General features: G+C 34.7%; 1 protein-coding gene and 1 pseudogene across 4 annotated transcripts in view; both read right to left on the bottom strand.

Annotated features, from left to right (window-relative positions):
- Window positions 1-32: 32 nt before the first annotated feature.
- KANSL1L (KAT8 regulatory NSL complex subunit 1 like) overlaps window positions 33-20,452 on the bottom strand; it is a 112,730-nt gene continuing 92,310 nt past the window's right edge. For 2 of the 4 annotated variants that reach the window (XM_054585698.1, XM_054585699.1), the window contains exons 8-15: window positions 19,959-20,066; window positions 9,383-9,511; window positions 7,519-7,634; window positions 6,629-6,753; window positions 5,355-5,409; window positions 4,007-4,119; window positions 2,490-2,643; window positions 35-1,644 (exon numbers count right to left, since the gene is read on the bottom strand). In XM_054585698.1, the coding sequence (XP_054441673.1) occupies window positions 1,414-1,644; window positions 2,490-2,643; window positions 4,007-4,119; window positions 5,355-5,409; window positions 6,629-6,753; window positions 7,519-7,634; window positions 9,383-9,511; window positions 19,959-20,066 (1,031 nt within the window). In that variant the 3' untranslated portion in view covers window positions 35-1,413. Of the gene's footprint in view, window positions 1,645-2,489; window positions 2,644-4,006; window positions 4,120-5,354; window positions 5,410-6,628; window positions 6,754-7,518; window positions 7,635-9,382; window positions 9,512-19,958; window positions 20,067-20,452 lie in introns of all 4 variants that reach the window. The other 2 variants (XM_054585701.1, XM_054585700.1) reach the window with 2 other exon arrangements.
- Window positions 16,132-18,861, bottom strand: LOC129080377 (eukaryotic peptide chain release factor subunit 1-like; annotated as a pseudogene).

Raw genomic sequence — 20,452 nt, 5'->3', positions numbered from 1 at the left:
ACAAGGCATATAGAAATAACTTTAATTAAAAAACTTACATAGAAGATTATAATATCAGACATGACAGAAAGATTTGAGTTTATTTGCCCAGACAACATGGGTTTGTCTGGCATTTCTTTTTGAAAAAATAAATGTACAGTAAAACTACTAGCAAAAATTTGTCCGTATTGAAATTGAATTTTTTTTTCTTTAAAGGAACTAGCATAATTTCCAGTCCCTAACAAAACTGTGTCAAATCCCCCAAGTCTAGGTCACATGGCCAGGATTGTCAGTTATTTGGGTGCTACAACTTGGAAAACCTTTTTTACATGAGAAAAAACGATTCATATAAATTGTCCTCAACGTACACAGAAAAAAAAAAAAAATGATGTAATAGCTTCAAAAGGAATTCTCCTTAATGTACACTCCAGTATTCAATATTGATAACAGTGAAACATTATCCTTTGAAAAGTTGTGATTCTCACTCTAGGATACAAGTGAGAATAGATACTTACTTGTTTGAATAGAGTAAGCTATGGTAAAGAATGACCAAATTAACTAGAAAAACAGTAATTTTTTTATTATACTGACAGAACTTTCCTGTGTGTTGCTTATTTTAAGTTAGTGTCTTCTCTTCATGAGGTACATAAAATAAGGTAGATTAAACTCAAATTTTAAAAAAGGTGATTATTTTTAAGACACCAGTATTTAAACTTCACTTTGCTTGTCTCATTCTGTTAGGAGTGCATAGCAAATGACCTGTGTGTCGTCCAACAGATATCAGTGATTTCAAATAAAGGAATATTGTGTTATCTGGTGTAGAAATTTCCATAAATAACTTCTATTGGTTAAACACATTTTTAAAAATCCCTCTTCATAGTCAAGACTTTAGGTGTCCATTATTACCATTGGAAACCTGTGCTGCTTTATAGTGCAGCTTATATTTCATGGGGTAGTTCATACATGCATTTTTGAGTGGTATCTGCCAGTGCATATGTGTGTGTGTATGTATAGCATATACACACATTTGTATATTCTAATACCATTTATATAGGAAAAAGAAGAGCTGTCATTTGATGCACAGGGGTGTATGTATATATGTATGTATATATGGGTATAAAATCTTTTAAAAATTATTTACCCAGTCATGTGATTTGACATCAAATTGTAGCAGTTAACTTTTTGGTGCTTTTGATTTGTATCATAAACACAAATGACTAGCACTTGTCTGTAAGTGAAAAGCTAGTTAGTTACCTCTGTGGTTCAAGAAGGAAAGACATACCTGCCCTTGGCATAAACAGCATAAAAGATTACTACATGCAGTACATGCTCGTACTCAAATTGTGACTGCAGGGGGTTGGAGACGGAGAACAGGGCTTATTTTTTTCTCCTGTTTTCCATTCAGTTACATTGTTTGCTTAACCTGTTTTTTTGTCACCTATTTTTTTTAACATGAGTAAGTCCTACAGAAATGGTTTTGTACTCTTCCATTCCGTCTGCCTGCTTTTTTGGATATTGGCTGTTCTCTGGTGCACTGGTACAGACGACTTCACCTTTGAAAGCTGGGCTTGATCTTTCAATCTTATCTTTTTTTTCATCTTGGCATAATAAGGTTTCTGTGTCTTGATCCTTCAGTGGAAAAGCCCTTCGTTCCCACCACAAAGACTGAAAGAGAAAACATGTTCAGTTAAGTTTTAATTAATTTGTTGTGTTTAATGTATCAAGTAATCTGTAAATGTCAATTTTGTAATAACTTGTTTTCTTCAACACATAAATGCGCAAATTTTGATTTGAATTTAAGTATCTAGGAACTCGAAATGGAACGTACTGAGAATTGTTTAGGGACCTTAGGGAATTATTTGTTCTCTTTACCTGTCCCTTGAAGGGGAATGCTGCCATAGGGCACTGATCATCATTTTCAGCCTAGGAATGCTTTGGGGAAGCCCCTTTTAAAGTGTCTTGATCTGTGTCTACACTTCACTATCTCTATTTGCATCCCACAATTACAGACACCTGTTGACTTTCCCTTTCTCTCATCTTTCTACTCTCTCTCCATTCTAGATACTTCCCCCCCCCATACCTATTTATAAATAAAATTGCACGAACTTTATCGATGCAGTGTTAGAAAACAGTCCCCTTGCAGTTAGAACTGGATCTGTGGGGATGGGGGACAAGTAAAGGGAAGAAGCAGCTAATGTTCACTCTGTGCCAGGTGCTGCTCTCTACTCAGATTAGTTTTGTAGTGAAACTTTGATAGTATCCCCATTTCCTAAAATAAATGTATAGGTAGGTAATGGCATGCTCCATAAAAAGGTAAGTATTTATACTGATGGGACTAGAATGTTGGGGAGTACAGATCCTCTGATTTGTACCCAGCATTCTATACTGGATCGTTATCCTGAATTTGTTATGTAATGATGACTTCTTAATTTGTAACAAGCAATTTTTACAAACATTTTAAAAAGGATAAAAGGCTATTAAAAGGTTTAACTAGTCATAATTCCACTTACCTTGATTTCTTGATTTTCATTTACTGAAGGTGAGCCATGTGCATGCAGATCCTGGCTCTGAGGACTTTCGACAGCACAGTGCTGACCACCGTTAAATTCACTAGGGTATTCTTTCAAACGTAAGTCCTGCCCTTCAGCACATTTACTGTAAGCTCTAGCAAGAAAATCAAGAAAATATTTAATTGTTTCTTGAGTTCTTAATATTTTATGAGCAACCCAAGGTGTCATTAAGCCAGTTTAACTAGGTAGGTATTTCTTTAACATTTCTGTCAAACATGCTTAAAAATGCATCTGCTAATCTTCCTGATGCTATTCATACCTCAAAGACCTAAATTGTATTTTATGAGGTCTTTTGTTGAATTATAATACTGTTTTTCGTTTTGCCTTCTTTTTCCCCTAAGAAAACAAGAAATGACATTTGCTTGACCCTTATAGTATTTCTGAGTTTCCAGAGTATTCTATGATTATTGTAATATCATCTGTGAAGGACTCAATTCACATTTTCCTCTGTACTTCTGGAGAGTTATATCTCTGGATTGTGGAGAAAGATGAGAATTGAATTTCATATATATTTGGATAAATCTTAGAATAAGGATCCAGAAAAAAAAAGTTCTGGATATCTTGAGACTGAGAAATGTGTTTTAACAATACTAATCAAATGAGAGATGCCCCCACACCAAGGATACTGACTACTAGACTCAATATGATTTTGATTTTTGGCCACATTAAAAGTCAAATGTAAATATAAAATACCAGGTATTTTTCTCAAATTAAGTCATATCTTGGTACTTGTTGGCTTCAGAACTCCTCAAACCCTGTACCCATTGCATTTTGACGAGAAAATCACGTTTCAGCACTCAGCACTTGCTCGCCACTTGGCGCCCGTCTCCCGTGATGAAACAGAGGTTGATGCGTCAGTTTCATGGTAGCTCGTGAACAGTTCAGCACTCCTCAGGCGTTCCAGAGCAAATTAACAAGTACCAAGGTACCCCTGTACATAATAACTAATGATGTTTTTACGATTTATTCCCCCTTTCCTTAAGGCCGTATTCAAAGTACAGTATTTTAGACTACTTTTTTTTACTAAATAGGATTTTTTTTTTAGAATTTCATAAGAAAATCATTTCTGAAGTGGTTATGTTAAAAAAGATTACCTGAATTCTGATCCCTAGCATTACACTAATTCCTAGTGTAATCCCCACTATTGGAGTACACTGAACTGATCTCCTTTATTTAGGGAGAATTATCACAGTTTTTGCTCAGTTAAATCTATTCCCGGGGGTGACAGTGAGCATGTGATATGAGTGCAGTAAAATAGAGAAACTCATTTCATCATATGTAGTAGCCCAAACGTATTTTGAGTGTAGGCTCACTATGTTCAGTGTTTCCCTTCTGGTGCAAATGGCTGATGTTACAAAGGATCATTTTTGTTCCTTTTTAGTGATCTCATATTCATACAGAATTTTTGTTGACTCCTTGTGGATTTCATGCTTTTGGGGTTTAAATGTACAACATGCCTGCTGTTTCTTCTGTGCCACTTGCTTTGCTCCCATAGTGACCATCTGGCTTGCTCTCTTGCTTCATATTTTTTGTGTCTTAGGGCAAAGACTTCATCAGAAAGATCTTCTGTCTGAAATTAAATAAAAAGCTTTGCTTCTATCAGAAACATTTTAAAATGTGAAAACAGGTGTCACTTTTTCATCAAGAGAGCAATAGAAAGAAAACTCTCAAATAAATGCAGCCTAAATCAAGAGAACCAATGTTATGAAATGAGCTTCAAATAAGAGTTAAAAACATTTTTACGAGTTGGTCACATTTGAACACTTAACTAGATTACAAATAGGTTCTTAGTGCTTTCATTTTACATCCAATATTCTAATGCTGTATTTATACAGTAGTTTGTATTGATTGCTCATTGTGGAGTACAGTGTTCTAAGAACATCAAAATATCAAAAGTAAAGCTAATTGTCTGAGATAAATTAGAATTTAACAAATTATTTACCTGGAGTTTTAAGACTTTGGTTTTGAAACCCAAACCAAAAATGTTTATGTTAATATTTTAAGAATTTGGGTTTTCTGGCTAGGATCTTACTTAACTAGGCAAGTGGATTAAAGAAGGGAAGAACATTAAAAACTAAATTTTGGTAGTTGAAAAACATCATCACTTGGCATAGACTGTTACAGGAAAAAAATGTCTTTAACATAATATACTGCTACTATATTGCTTTGGTATATGCTTGGTTAAATAGTATGTTCTTTCTTAGTGTTTTACCCATGTAGATCCCCAGTCCCTTTCCTGCAATTCCAAAAATCTGAAAACAAATTTTCATAAATTCATTTGGTGACATAGTCCAATCTGAAATGATATGAGGCTATTCTTTCTACATCTTGTAAATATCTCAGTATAGAAAAATACTTGATGAGAACTGTCCTAGACTCCGTACATGTATTACATGTATGATGTGTGTACTACATTATTTTTCTAAAGTCCAAAATTTTCCAAATACCAATCAAATTGTTTCCAAGATTTTTAATGTGGTAGGCTTGAATATTAAGACTAAATCTCCTCATGCAGGAAAATATGACTTAATATGGGGAATGAATGTAGAGTCACATAAATTCAGTTTTTTAACAAATTATAAAAGCAAATGGTATATTTTGTATTTACTTTTTATACATTATTGTCTTCATAGTCAAATTTGCACAAAACTTTTCTAATCAAAATATCCTTAATGAAGAACTTTGTTCTCATAAGTAAAAAGAAAAAAATCCATACATTAAAGGGCTTATATTTCCTCAAGTATCAAATTCAACAGACTTCATAATATATAAAGTGCCTTTATCCCAATATAAAAGGCAACTTACCTCTTCTTCACATACATCACATTCATCCAAAGGCTGAAGGACAGCCATCCTCCAGCTGTTGAAGATACAAACCAATTTCAAACAAACAGCTCTAGGTCAGTAGATAGCAATAAACTGGCTCAGAAACACACACCACCCCCCACCCCCCGTCACCAACCACCACTACCCACCAAAACACCCTGATCTGTGTGTGGCTATAGCATTTGCCATTTCTTTGTGTGAAGACTTCCATCCTGGCCTCGTTTGAGTTTAATGACTGGATCACAAAATCTCGTGAGCCTACCAATTCAATTATTGTTGCTACAGAACATTGTAACCACAAATAATAAATGTTATTCCTTATGTAGACTGTATCAATGTTCTCTGTAGTAATTCTCATAATACCCCCCTAGAGTGTTAGGAGTTATTAATACCTCAAAGTCATTATTAAACAGAATCAGAAATTAGCTGGAACAGACAGCAGTAGGGATTTGTGGAGTTGTCACCCAGCTCACACCTGTTTCCAACCTCTTCTATCTCGGCTTCCAGGTGCCAGATTATTTTTAAGAAACTGCTTTCATCATTGCTAAAAAAAAATCGGCTAACTTCACTGACAGTAGGAGGCAGATCTGTGTATGGCATTCAAGGACCTCCACAATCTGGTTCTAACTCTTCTAGAATTAACTCCCTTTAACGCTCTATACAGAGCCTTGCACATGTGTTCATATGCCTTTGTTGTGGCCTCTGTCAGTACACTTACCTTCCCCCTCCTTTATTATGTGTTCCCAGATTTCCCCATTCATTTTTCTGTCTACTGTGTTTATTGCTGACTTGGCAATATTTACATCAAAATCTTGTTGTCACAAGTATTACTGTCTTACAGTATAAATACCCCATGCAAAGGTAGTTGTTTTCTTTGAACTCATTTTGCAACCTTCATTTTGTAAACCTTCATTTTAAAGAGCAATTATTAATTAAAGTATTATTTACATTCCTAAAGTAATCTTTTTAGTGCCATATACATAACAGGTAACTAAATAGTGAATGAAAAAAAAAAAGACTGCTAAAGGAAATAAGTCTCAGGAATTCCCAATTCTTAACAAAAACTGAGATGTAAAGTTATGGTTTTTTCCAGCATAAGTAATGTAAAGCCTTCTCCATTTTCGCTCCATGGTTATACAAGTGGGAGGAAGGGGAAGAGGAGCATTTCCTTTTATTAAAATTTTAACTTCACTCTGGAAATTTAAGTTTATTCAAGACAAGGAAGAAAGAAAAAAGGATGCAAGTATACATACCTTGGAGTAAGTATTTCCTTATACTGGAGTTTCTCCAATTTAGCTGGGGCCACTAATGACATGGGAATCACAATATTATCTATGTCATAAGAACTCTCACTCCGCAGTCTCCGTCGTGCAGTGCTCTGCAGCAAAGGGGTTATCGTAGTTTTACAGCAGCATTTAGTTACCTGTGGCTATACGCTCAAGTTGTATAAAGATGATATGGTAGCATAACTTTAATAGCATTTTTATAAAACTTAATATAAGTATGACTGTAAAATGTTGAGAAAAGCAAGGAAGCATACCTGTCTTTTGTAACCAATCTTTTGGGGGTGGGGAGTAGGAATGCAGCATACATTTGTGTGCACACATACAAACTTTTTATGACCGTAAAAAGTAGGAATGCCTTAAAATGCAAAACTCTTACGATAAAAGATTTCCATAAGGCAATAATCACTTGACAAACTCAATTTTTATTGGGAAAGACCTAAGTATTTGGTAAGTCATTTAGTAAAGATCATTATTACAATCTTCATTTATGTGTTCCTGGTCCCTAAGCTTCATACTTCTACACCTTCCCATCTTTTTACCTCTACTCTGGTTAAATGAAAAATGAAATAACACAAGGGTCGGATTCTTACTAGTAAGGTTATAGTTAGCTTCATGTTAATGAGTAGAGAAGGTTATGGTAAAGTTCTCTTTTAACAGAAATAAAAGCCATAACCAGGGATTAATGAACAATTATCTCCCTACTGAGAAAGTTAATCCAATTTGCTGCTTCCTAATAAGATAGTTCTAAATATATTAATATGTTCTAGTGAATTAGGCTATTAACAATATGTACTTTCTTTAAATCAGTTTTAAAATTCTGAAAAGCAATTTTAGAGTTAGTATACAAAAAAACCTACTTGTGATGAATTCTGGGTTCTTGATACAACGTTGACATTAGTAACAGCAGTCAAATTGCTATGGGATCCTGGTTCTGTGCATTGAAAAGCAAATTTCTCACATCTAGTTCTTTCTCCTGCAGTGGTAAAAAGCATTGAAAATCATGTTAAACATGAATGTGACTTACAGGTATTAGAATTATTTTCCTATTAACATGTGATTCCTTTTCTGTTTACTAATTTTCTTTTTATTATTTTTAAAACTTATATCAAAAAAAGTAAGAGAATGGAAAAGAATTTTACCCACAATTTTATTTTCTGGGGTAATGACAGTGTTAAACATTATTCTACTTTTTAGAAGATTTCCTTAGCTTTATCTTCTGACCATTAATTTTTGAATTTTTTTCTAATAAAGTACTATTTTAGAAAAGTTCTTTTTCTTTTTTTCCATTTGTTTTGGTTCCCTATTTGTGAGTATATATTTAATTCACTTATATACTGTCCTTGTTTTTTTACTATAGTATGGACCTCAAAAAATATTTTTCTGTGTAAAATCTGATACCCACTCTGTATTTACATTTTTTTCCACTTATTAAAAAATGTCCTTTATGTTATTTCTTCAAACCAGGATCCACATGCTGAAATTGATTCTTGTCTCCTAGGTTTCCTAAAATCTAGAAGAGTTCATTTTTCATATTTACTAGAGACTAGACAAAGTGTCCTGGACTTTATGGGGTGAATCTAGTGTTTTGTAATATAGCATTATACTTGTTCTATTTCTGTGTTTCCATGAAACTTGAACTTATATTTATCAACCCAAGTGAAACATTTTACATCTTAGTTAATTTGTATTTCATAATGCATCTTACTAAGATACGCAAGTTTTCCTGTGTTTCACTATATGCATGTCTGAACATTCCTCAAAGTCTAAGTTATTTGGTTGTCTTAAGAGTGAGGCACTAAAAAGCATAATGCAATTTCTGGTTGTGGGTGGAAGTTTAATTCTGTGCTGCACTAGTTGATCAGGTAGTGATTATCACATAGTAACTTCATCTGTTTTGGTGGGGTTTCTAGAGACAGTGATAAATGTGTTGAGTCCATCATGTATAATTGCAGTCCAGAAACATCTTGGGTAAAATTAGTACATCTGGGGAATACTTCACTAATGTACATACAGCTAAGGCAAAAGTAGGTTTACAACATATGGAAAATAATAAAAAATTAAATAATGCAAGAATAAACTCACATACAACTGTAAGCCTACTTTTGCCCCATGCTATAATGTTATATCCACTGGAGCAATGAACAAAAAGTATACAATTTGCTATTTAATGTGTATCTTTTGAGCTAAGTTTCACTTTTATCATTAATTAGCCATAACTATAGGTACTATCTCAAATCTCCACAAAAACCTCACTTTATGTTACTAGAAGAATACTAGTTTGAATGGTATCTCTATCGATCATCTTGGAACTGTAAGTTCCTAAAGGAAATTGAACTAGATGGCTGAGTTACCTAAAGTGAATCTCATTCAATTTCTCAAAATTCTGAGGAAGATTCAGTGTGTACCAGATAAATTTCTTTATGTCAACCTTGTAGTAACATAATTTTAGTCCAGAACACAACCTTTGAGAGTAAGTCCTGTCCAGGACAATAGTTAGTACATAACTCTAGTCAGGGAACATAGGAAAGAAATCCTTAATTGCCATAAAGTGGATGGATGCACAGTCTACAATTAATTCTAAGTTGGTTATGTGAATGTGCTGTTAAATGAACCATGGATGTTTTGTGTAGTTCGTGACTACTAAATTATCAATTCCCATTAAACAGAGATCATTTGGAGATCGGAATTTCAGTTTTTAGTACTATCTTCATTTTAACCCACCTAGTGCTGTTTCACTCAAGTGTCTTTTCTTTCTTCCCTGTAACAGCTGTGCAGAAGATTCTGACCTTATTTGAGGCTTGCATGTAGGAGAAAATCCATTTCTCCATTGACTCAGAGAAGTGTTATGCACTAAAACAAATGGAAAGAAAGGAAATGGATAGTTTTAGTTCCTTAACACAGATAATGAACATTTTAGTGTTTCTGCTTACAAAATTGCAGAATATTAACATACTATTCAGAAGTACTTATAATAAATAATAAGATTCCTTAAAAAACATCTTCAGGAATTGTCCAGTTTCCTATAGTTGCTCCTCGATTTGAAGGGGATGAAAAGGAAAGAGATCTGTTCTGAAAGTCTTCTACATTACAAAATGTTATAGAAGAGACTAGTTCTATCTGTAAATCTTTGTTGAATATGATTTAAATCCTTAGGTTAGTTCCTGCTTACCCTTATGTCTGGAAATAACTCGGGACCAATTAAGATTTTACAGAATCAAAACAGACTGGGACCTCTTGAGACCACAAGCAGACTTCATTAGCCTCTGCCAGTGTCTACCACCATTCTTTCACTTTTTTAAAGCAATGAATTTTTCAAACTTTGTCACCTCTGTGCCTCAGTTGCTTTATCTGTAAAAATAGGGATAATAGGCATTTGAAGGATATCTAACATAATTAATTATTGAATAAATATTAGTTTCTTCATGATTACTGTCTGTCTGAACCCCATATTTCCAGTACTAGATTGATCAAATTGACTGCCTGTTTGAAGGGTTTGGAAATGTGGAAAGGAGTGGAAAAAGGAATATGTAGGATGAAGTGCCAGGTTTTCACCAACACTGAAAAAAGGCATGGCCTACCAAAAGTAACTGGGATACTTGATTTCAAGATGGCACAGCACCCTAAAAGTGACACAAGATTTTTATAGACATGCACAGATCTGCACATACACATCCATACTAACATGCAAAAAAGGCAGTTTGTCAGTACAGCATAATTTGTAAGGAGTCTGAAAGACTAACACCACATGGAATTAGACTGAAGAGAAAACTGCATGCAAAAACACATGGAAAATATTAGCACAAAAAATGTGATCAACATCAAAGGTGCCCTAGACCTGGAGGAAAGGGAAACTGAGCAGGACAATTATCTGGAGCAACTGCTAGGGCACCAACACCTCAGCCAGACTGAATGATAAAGAGATTATCTGTCTTGATAAAATGGGAGAATCTTGAGCACAAAGATGGTTGGAGAGAGAAGGCAATGTCTATGTACTGTACTTTGAAGTGTCCTGCCCAGCCCTAACTGCTTCTGAAAAATAGTGTAGAGTGCAAATTACTGCTCTTTCCATGAAAAGCAATGCATGTGAACAACAAACTTTTTAAAACAATGCATAAATAGTGGCAGAACATTCTTAACAATGAATAGCTACTTTAAAGATGAGAATACAATCAAGACTCCAGAAGTCAGAACACCAACACCATAAAAAATAAAAAAAAATAGATGAAGTACAAATGGGAAAACTACCTGAAGAAACAGTTCACAGAGAACAGATTAACAAGTTTTCACAGTACTAACAATGCCAAGAGAAACAGGCAAAAGGCCTCTACAGAGACATTAGAGATGGAAAACATAATTTTCATATTTAAAACTAAATTCCAACTGGGCTGAATAACAGAATGGGCACCGCTGAAAATAAAAATCAGTGGATGGGAAGTAGTCCACAACTCAAAGGAATATAGAGTGATAGAAAATAAGAAATCAAAATCAGGTAACAGGAGAGATTAAGAGAATGGACAGGGGGCTACATTTGAAGAAACGGTAGCCAAAAACATCTATAATTAATGATATTAACTCTAAGATTTCAAGAACTTGAGTGTCAAATCAGATAGGAAACAAAAACCCATACATATAGCACATCACAGTGAAAATACCCTAAAAGTTACCAGAGAAAGGATACGATTACTGCAAAGGAATGAGAATCAGATGGACATAAAGCAAAACTAGATGCAGGGACACCGGCTTTAGAGAGCTCAGAGAAGATGTTAGACTTCCTAGATGGCCTTCAAGATTTTCTTTAAGGGGTCAGGAGAGATGTTTATGATAGAGGAAAACAGGTACCAACAGGCAGCAGGACAGGAGGCAGCTCAGGAGTAACTAGGAACCAGTATGGCATTGTCTGGATTGGAAGACCATATGGATTCTAGGCCACAAGAAACCACTGAAAGCAAAGAAAACTTCCACCCCAGGTAGAGCACATTGCGTAATAAGGACTGAAGGAGTGAAAGGATTACAAATTACAAGTTCAACAGCTTTGGTTAGTTGGAGAGTTAAGTTTCTGGACAATAAAACCAACTGGGAAACAGCAGACTAATAAATATCTGCACCAATAGGCCCACCACCAGCTTGTGTGAGAGTATTTATAGGCTATGGACACCTTAAGCCACCAGGTCTGCAGGCATGGATGCACTTTCCAAGGGCATGTAAGGAGATCACCAATATACTGAGTGCTCAAGCTCGCCAGGAAACAAGCGTATACCAAGAAGCACAGACACTAAAAACAACCAGCATGCCATGGGGGTAAGGCTGCCTCCAAGATTTCTTACCACTCAAAAAAAGGAATGCAGAGAAAGACATTAAACAGAAAAGACAGCAAGCATAATTCTAAATTCATTTCTAAAAAGGGGTATATGCAACTATGAAAGTTTGGTTTTAATATGTATTATGTGCCTGGCACATGTAGGTGTGTTCCAATAGTGCCAACTCTTGTTTTAAAAGAAATTTTTGGAGTACTTTAAAGCAAAGGCCAGACAATTCACCTTTTTCTTCTAAAAGCACATCAAATATTTTGAAGAAATCAATCACCAAAGTGTTGCTTTTTATTGAGTTTTTTCTCAAAAGTTTTCTTTATACTTACCATTTTTTCTCTTTAATGTCTTGTAAGGTTGCAATGGATTTGAAACAGTTGTCAGTATGTGACATTTCAGTCTAACTTCACAGATTCTCTTAATCTGTTTTATTTATCATAACCTTCCCAGCCTTTGGGTTCTTGCTCTCCCAAATACTCTCTTAGATTCCATCCTAAAATACCCAGTGTCTCTATCTCCTGCCTTCCCTTCCTTTTAATATATTCATTCATTAACTTTGTAGAGGTCCAGTTACATGCCAAGCAATGTGCTACACATACCTTGGGGGCACAACAGTGAGCAAAACCCAGCGCAGTGCCTGCCTGTGATGTAGTTTTATATGTATTACCTCCACAACTGCAACTAATATGATAGAAGACAGGAGTGCTATTGAGAGAAGTTAATGGGAATAAGGTAACTCAAGGAAAGGCTTCCCCAGATAAAGCAGTAGATTTCAAATCTGAACAGAAAGAGCTGATGGCAAGATGAAGAAAAAATGGTACATATGAAGGTGCAAAGAAGCAGGATGAATTTGGCAACAGCAGCAGTAATGCAGAGTAAGGAAGCATAGTGAAAATGAACCGTGAACAGGTAGGAGCCGATTTATGTAGGTAGGGTTTCCATATTAAAAATATTCCCTGTCAAATACTTGAGCGGAATGGGGGTAGGGAGCGGGTATGACATCATTAGGTTTGCATTTTGAAAAGATTCCTTGGTACAGGGATTGAAATAATTGATTAGCCTATTTCAGTGATATAGATAAGGGATCATTAAGTTGGACTGTGAGAGCAGTAGAGATGAAGATAGAGTAGCAGATGTAAACCAAATTTACAAAGCTGCACTGAGAATGGGTTTAGATATGAGAATGAGGGGCTGTGAAGAAGGCTGATTCCTAGGTTTCTGTCTTCGTTTGTGTGGTTTTGCTACTGTTGCTCTCTCATCATCCACTCAAAATGTAATAAACTTTGACATGATTTCAGACTTAGAGGAAACCTGGCAGTAGTACAAAGAAATCCTGTGTACATTTTACTCAGGTTCCCCAATGTTAACATTGATCACATTTGCTTTTATCTTTCTGAATTCCAATGAAATTAAGTTGCTCTCATGATGCCCCTTTAAATATGTATGTATTTCCAAAGATAAAAAAGTAAAAGGACATTCTCTTACATACCCACACTGATCAAAGTCAAAATATTAATACTAGTAGCTAACTATAGACCTTATTCAAATTTCACGAAATATTCCTATGATATTCTTTATAGAAAATTCTGATCACCTGCATTCAGCTGTCAGTTCTCCCGCATTATATCTGAAACAGTTCCATTGTCTTATCTTTCATGATTTTGAATATTTTGATGAGTACAGGCCCTAAATTGGCATCATCTGATGCTCTCTCAGGGTCGGACAGTAACCGTCTATCCACTCTTCATCGCACTACAGTTTGTCCTTTCTCGATTCCCTTGTTACCTGAAGTTAGCAGTGCTATCACAACTGCCAACTGTAATGGACAGTCCAGGATAAATGCAAACACATACCTCTACTTACCTTCACACAATTTACCCTACACAAATACGAGGACATTTGTACGTATATACTTGAGCACACTGCACTGTTTCATGGCTCCATGACAAGTCATGTTGTTTCCATTTTAAAACTTTGTTACTCAATATGGGCCAATAGCATTTGAATCACCTGGGACCTTGTTAGAAATGCAGAATCTCAGACCCCATTCCAGACCTACTGAATCAGAATATGCATTCTAACAAAACCCCCCAGTAATCCACACTAAAGTTTGAGAAGCAGTGATTTGAAACACTTTTCTTCCTCTAAATTCCAATTAAGTAAAGCTATACATCACTGTCTTACTGGAGTCCCTCTTTTTTCTTCTATTACCCTTAACCCTTCTTCCTCTGCCTTCCTCTAGGCAGAGTTATATACTCCCCCTTCTTTTTATTTTATACATGTATCCATCACATCTCAATAATTATTTGTGTCTGCTTTCCATCACATAATTTCTTTGAATTCCTAATTCACCTTTGATTCTACACTCAACAGTCTACCTAGCACAGAGTAGGTACTCAATAACAACTAGCTATTTATGACATATCAGATGAAACCTCATTAATGATTAATTATTTGGGCTGAGAGTGGTTGGAAGGGAGAAACTGGGATACAAAGAATACTTCATTTTTTGCCTAATACAGCATTCAACTAAAATGTTCTTAGTTCTCGATTTCCCATTACTAACATTTCATTGTATTATTCAGACATTACTGTTAATTCTGTGCCTAACACATTTACACAGTTTTTTTTTTAAGTCAGATAATAGCAACATTAGAATAAATATAATTGCCTCATCTCACTTATCTAACAGCATATAATTTCATTTTTGTATATTTCCTTTCAAAACATTTCATATTTAAAATGTAATTTTTATTTGAGCATATGTATAATTATGTTTTTCATCTGATAAATCTTGTTATTTTTTGAGATGGTTGCCTAACCTTCCTCTGATTAGAGAATATAATTTATTCCCTAGCTGTTAGAGCTCAATGACATATTATTTCTATTATGGACATTCTTAACATAATCATTTCATGCATACATTTTTCTTACTTTTAATACTTTTAAAAAACCTTAGTCTCAGAAGTAGAATTATATCATGAAAAAGAACCAGAACATAACCTGTATTTTCCCATTTTTTTTCTAAACATAAACAATTATTCCTTCTCCTTAGTGCTTTCATTTTTTTTTCTTTACTCTGGAAAAATTTTTTTAAAAATAGAAGACTAAGATAATGAACTCCCATAGGCCTATCATTCAGCATCAAAAATTATAAATTGGTAGCCAGTCCTGTTTCATTTCTTCCCACCATTTTTTGCCAAGAGTATTTTAAAGCAAATCCCAGGCATATCTTATCATGTACATATACTCATATGTCAGCTTGAATCCCTAACAGATAAAGTATGTGTATTTATGTAATCACATGCATTATTACATCTAACAAAATGAACACTTCATTGATGTCCAACATCCAGTCCGTGTTCAAATTTCTCTCTCTCTAAAATTGTGTGTGTGTGTGTGTACGTGTACAGCTGAGTTCAAATCAGGATCCCCAAAAGGCATACATGTTGGATTTGACTGATAAAAAGTAACATTTTTACATGTATAATACATAGAACTAAAACATTTTTGTCCTTTTAGATCATTTAACATTCTTTGATGTTTCCATCCTTATATGAACTTAAGATATTACTGGCCCTGGTTGGTGTGGCTCAGTTGGTTGGAGCATTGTCCCATTAAATGAAAGGTTGCGGGTTGGATCCCCAGTTAGGGCAAGTGCCTAGGTTGCAGGTTTGATACCCCGTTGGGATGTGTATGGGAGGCAGCCAATCGATGTTTCTCTCCCTTCCTCTCTCTCTAAAGACAATGGGAACATGGGTACAACTGTAACTGCACAATAAAAATAAAAAATAAAAAAGTCCTTAGGTGAGAAAATAAAATTTTTTAAAAAGATAATTTTGAAAGCTGTATATTCCACTATGATAGTTAACCATTTCTATTATGTTCAAGTTTCCAGTTTTTTATTAACACAAATATATTAAGTAAATATATTGTAAATAAAAGGGGTTCCATTGGATTAGACTAGGTTCTTAGAAATGGGTTTATCGAATCAGAATACAGAGTTGATAAGTTAGTAATTTATTGTAAGCAAGTATACAAGTAGTTGTCCCCCCCCCCCCCGCCATGGTCTTATTTTAAGAAGTACGTACTTTATAGGTCTTGTAAAGGCAATTCACAGTTACTTTCCAAAAGGCTTATATTAATTCTTAATGGCACCTAAAATGCATGGAGGGTCCTAAATGATTTACAGTCTTACCAAAATTGGTGACTATAATGTTTAAATTTATTAATGTAACCAGAAAAAGTAGTCTGGCACATAAGTACTCACTGAATACAGCTAGTTTTTCTCATTCATAAGATAGTTTTTAACATCTACTCTTTAATTCATCTGGAACATATTTAAATGTTTATCCATCTTAAATTTGTTTTAAGTTAGAGATCTCATTTTATCTTTTCCCAAAAGTCATTATTTAATGCCACTAATTACGAAAGAAACTGAGTTGTCTGAGCATGTGCTCTGAGCCAGATTGCTTGGATCTGAATCCTAGCTCTACCACTAAACTGTGATCTGGGGAAAGTTAGTCAAGGAGAAAAGTAATACTTGCTTTACAAGGATGTATAGATTAAAGCAAGCAAATATAAAGCCCTTCAATCAGTACTGGCATATAAGGAAAATTGCCTAAGAATTGTTCATTGTATTTATTGACTAGGCCATCCTTTCCACACTGATAGGAATTACCATCTTATCATATAATGAACCCTTTAGTCTGTCTCTAGGTCTTTTATTTAATTTCCTTGATCTGGTTTCCATCAGCACCACATATATTTCTTCTTATGCAGTCTAAACTGAGAATGCATGTAAATGGGTCAATGTGAAATGCACCAATTTAATTTTTTCCAATCAAAACATGAAACAAACCAGTATGATCTTATTTCTACTAAGTTTTGAAAGTTTTCAGCAGTTAGAGTATTTTTGCTTCTATGTATGAAGGTTAAAAAAATCATTTTGTTTTCATAAAATAGAAGAGCAACCAATTTCACCATTGAGTAAAAGTGAAAACTAGGATTCTTGTTTAAATTAGCCCAAAGTAGCATTTAGGAACTTGGTTGTAGGCTACTGCACTGACACCATGTCAAACCAAAGTGTAGGGTTAGGTCTGCTTTTGGTTTGGTTTTCAATATCCAATGCTCAGGGATTAAGTTCTGGAAATGTTCCAACGGTAAAGCAAGGGTCTGTTTGGATTCCACCACAGGTATGCCCCTTGGCTTAGATGCTGGAGGGTGAGGCACATTTTGCCAGGTCCGTGTTGATTATCTAGCAGTCATCAAGGTCAAAAAATTCGTTCCCTCCTCCTTGGCATTCCATTCCCTGAAAATCTACACAGTACCACAAGATACCTCCAATCCCACCAAGTCCTCTCACAAAGTAGGATCTTTCCTGTGACTCATCTGTGACAATTTCTAGTGTAGCATCAAATTTTTTATAGCTGCTAGCAAACCATCCCAGCAAGGGCATGCTCTCAATTAGTTCATGTTTTTGTCCTCTTTGCCTGTGAAAAGAGATTTATCCTTCTCTTCTGGAGTTAGAGAATTTTCTCCTCTTCTATGCCTTGGCAATGAAGAACATCTCTCATTATATTCAGATTTTCATAGACTATTAGAATTTCTACAGCTCCCATTTCTAAAGTCTTTACTTTATCTTCAACTCCAAAACCATACTTGTCCATGTCCTGGATGATTTCATTAAAGTATCATCCTATTAATTTGCTCTACTGAATAAATTTCACATTGAAGAGGACTTCAACAGGTAACTCATTAGCTTGGTTGAATCCATTTTCACCACCATAGAATATCTCAACTAATTTTAAAACTTTGCTCTGCTCTGATCTAACATATCAGATTGACTTAGTTCAGTTCTAAAGTCAACTGACCCAGCTAAAACGAGACCAACCACATTCACTTTGTCGCCAGAAATGAACAGCGTCACAGCAGTCTCAGCTACTTTCCGAACATAGTTATGGCACTTTTCCATTCTTGGGCAAAACTCAAGGCTGACTGACCGCCTCTACCATATTCCTTTGGGAAATCCACAGTGACTCTGTGCAGGACTTCCCTGGTGTTTCCTTGGAGTGGGCCAAGAAGTGCACCACTACCCTCTGGCACAATGAAGCCACACTTGCTGTTCTCCGGTAGGAGTGTTGTAAGAGGCTCTGCATGGAATTTGTTGTCATACAAATACAGTGATGTACTAATTGGCTGGAAAGGCTCAAAGTTAGTGTTGACTTTCTTTTCCTTTCCTTCTTCTGTTACCATTGTGCCACAGTAAACATCTAGGCCATTTGGAAGTACTTTGTTATAAAGTCTGAGGCTTTGCTGTACAGATGTAATGGCTCCCAGGACTGAAAGGTGGTTTACTTGTGACAATGTTAGATGCAGTTCCAAACTCATCTGCTAACATCTTTGTCACTCGTGAAATCTGGTCTTTGGAAGGAACGATCAATGATATCATGCTTGCGCCATCGTCATAGGCCACCTCCAAGCTCTTCATCAGCTTCTTCATCTTCCAGATCCCCACATCCCTGTGTGCAGCACTGGGTCATCTGCCATCTTCATGCCGCCTCCTCCCTAAGGGCCCAGGCCTAGGAGGCGGCAGCCCCTCGTGGCCAGCTCCATGGGACTTTAAGAGTTACAGCTTTATAATACATTTTGATACCTGACACCACCTCATTGATTTTTTACAATTTTTATTGGCCATTCAATATTCTCTTTATGAGATAAACTTCAGAATAAGTGTTCCAATATAAGAATACTTCTGTGATTCTGATTAAAATTACATTATAAATTAACTTGGGGAAAAAGGACATTTTAAGTTATTGAAAATTCTCTTGTGACAGGAATGGGGTATTTCTCTCCATAATAAGCACATACTCAGGTTCCTCAGTAAACGATGTTTTCCTCATATAGGTCATTGTTAAGTTTAATCCTAGATATGTTATATTTTTAATGTGTCTAGGATAACATTTCCTTACAAATTCTAACTTGTTATTTCTGGTATATATAAATTTATAAAATTTATTTTCAAATCTATTTTTCAGAACTCCAGTTATAACAGACATTCAGCTGATTCTTGAGTTTTTGAGAATTATGATTATTCTGGAAATAATTTATCTTAAAAGTAAAACATTTTTTATGACACTTTAAATACTGATGTTTTTAGCTTTGCAGATACTAAAAATATGTTGATATCTTTTTCTGATAGTTTCCAAACATAGCAATTGTCCCCATCCCATTCAGAGTACTCATAAACATTTCATTGTAATTTTTCAGGTTTTATTTTATAATTTTAGTTTTTTATTTAAAATTCCTGAACCAGTTAGAATTAATTCTGATACATGGTATGAAATGACTATGCAAACAAACTTTCCCCAAAAGACTAACAATATTCTTTACTGAGTAGTTCTCCATTTTCTCACTGATTTAACTTATATAATAAAGTATAAGCTGCTAGTCTGCTTCATGGATCTACTTTCCTAAGTGTAAGCAAAACAAAATGTAAGCTATTATAGGTTTTTGTCATATTTCCATAAGTGGTTGTGCTAGATTCTCTCAGTACTTTTTCCAGCCTTTTATATTCCTTTTGTATTTTCTCATTTATTCTTCCCAGTGGGCTTTACAGTTATTTTGTTAAGTTAACCAAATTCTATTAGAACTTCAAATTACATTGCATTAAACATTTAAACCAACAGGGAGAACTGCTATCCTTATTAATCTTACTATCTGGGAATGTTGTTTATCCATATTTATTTAAATTTCTTTTTATATTTATCAATAATGTTTCATGATTTTCATTCAATAAGTATAACACATTTCTTGTTAGTATTACTCCCATGTATTTTCTCTGTGTGTGATTTGTGAAAAGTGAATATTAAAAATTAAAGATTTACATTTATTCCTTTGATAAATTTTATTTCCTTCAAAAGCAAAAGCAGTAAGTATATGAAAAATATAAAAGGTATATATATAAAGTACAAGATTTGTAAATGACATACCAGGGGATGGAGATAGGATACAGTCTCCTACAAATTTATTTTCAGCAAGATCGCCTTTTATTTCAGTCTTTTTAAACAATGTTTCAAAGTGAAAATGGAGAGGCACATCTGGAAAAATAAAGTAAAAAGACATTTACAGTGAACACTACTCTTTATAGCTTCATTAAGGTTGCTTTATTTCTATAAATTGTACATACCTCATAAGCTTAGAAAAATAGGCAAAAGCTCAAAAAGTCACAACTTTCAGAAGTGGCAGAATACTCTTTCAAACATATGGGTAGCAGTTATTTGGAATTACTGATTATTTGTTCTAAATAAACAAACACTAATGATGAACCACTAAAATAGTACACAGATGAACAAAATTATAAATATTCAGATGAAAACAAATGTACCCAAAATATTTTTAATAAAACATGCAGCCAAACCTGGCTGACTCTTTTTAAGACCATTCTACTCCATCCCCACAACCTTAGCATTTGAAATAACAAGGT

This window comes from Pteronotus mesoamericanus, unplaced genomic scaffold (genome assembly GCF_021234165.1).
Source record: "Pteronotus mesoamericanus isolate MK-2021 breed Mesoamerican mustached bat unplaced genomic scaffold, CSHL_Meso_final contig_90, whole genome shotgun sequence".
NCBI classification, from domain to species: domain Eukaryota; kingdom Metazoa; phylum Chordata; class Mammalia; order Chiroptera; family Mormoopidae; genus Pteronotus; species Pteronotus mesoamericanus.
This window is presented reverse-complemented; position numbering and strand designations above follow the sequence as displayed.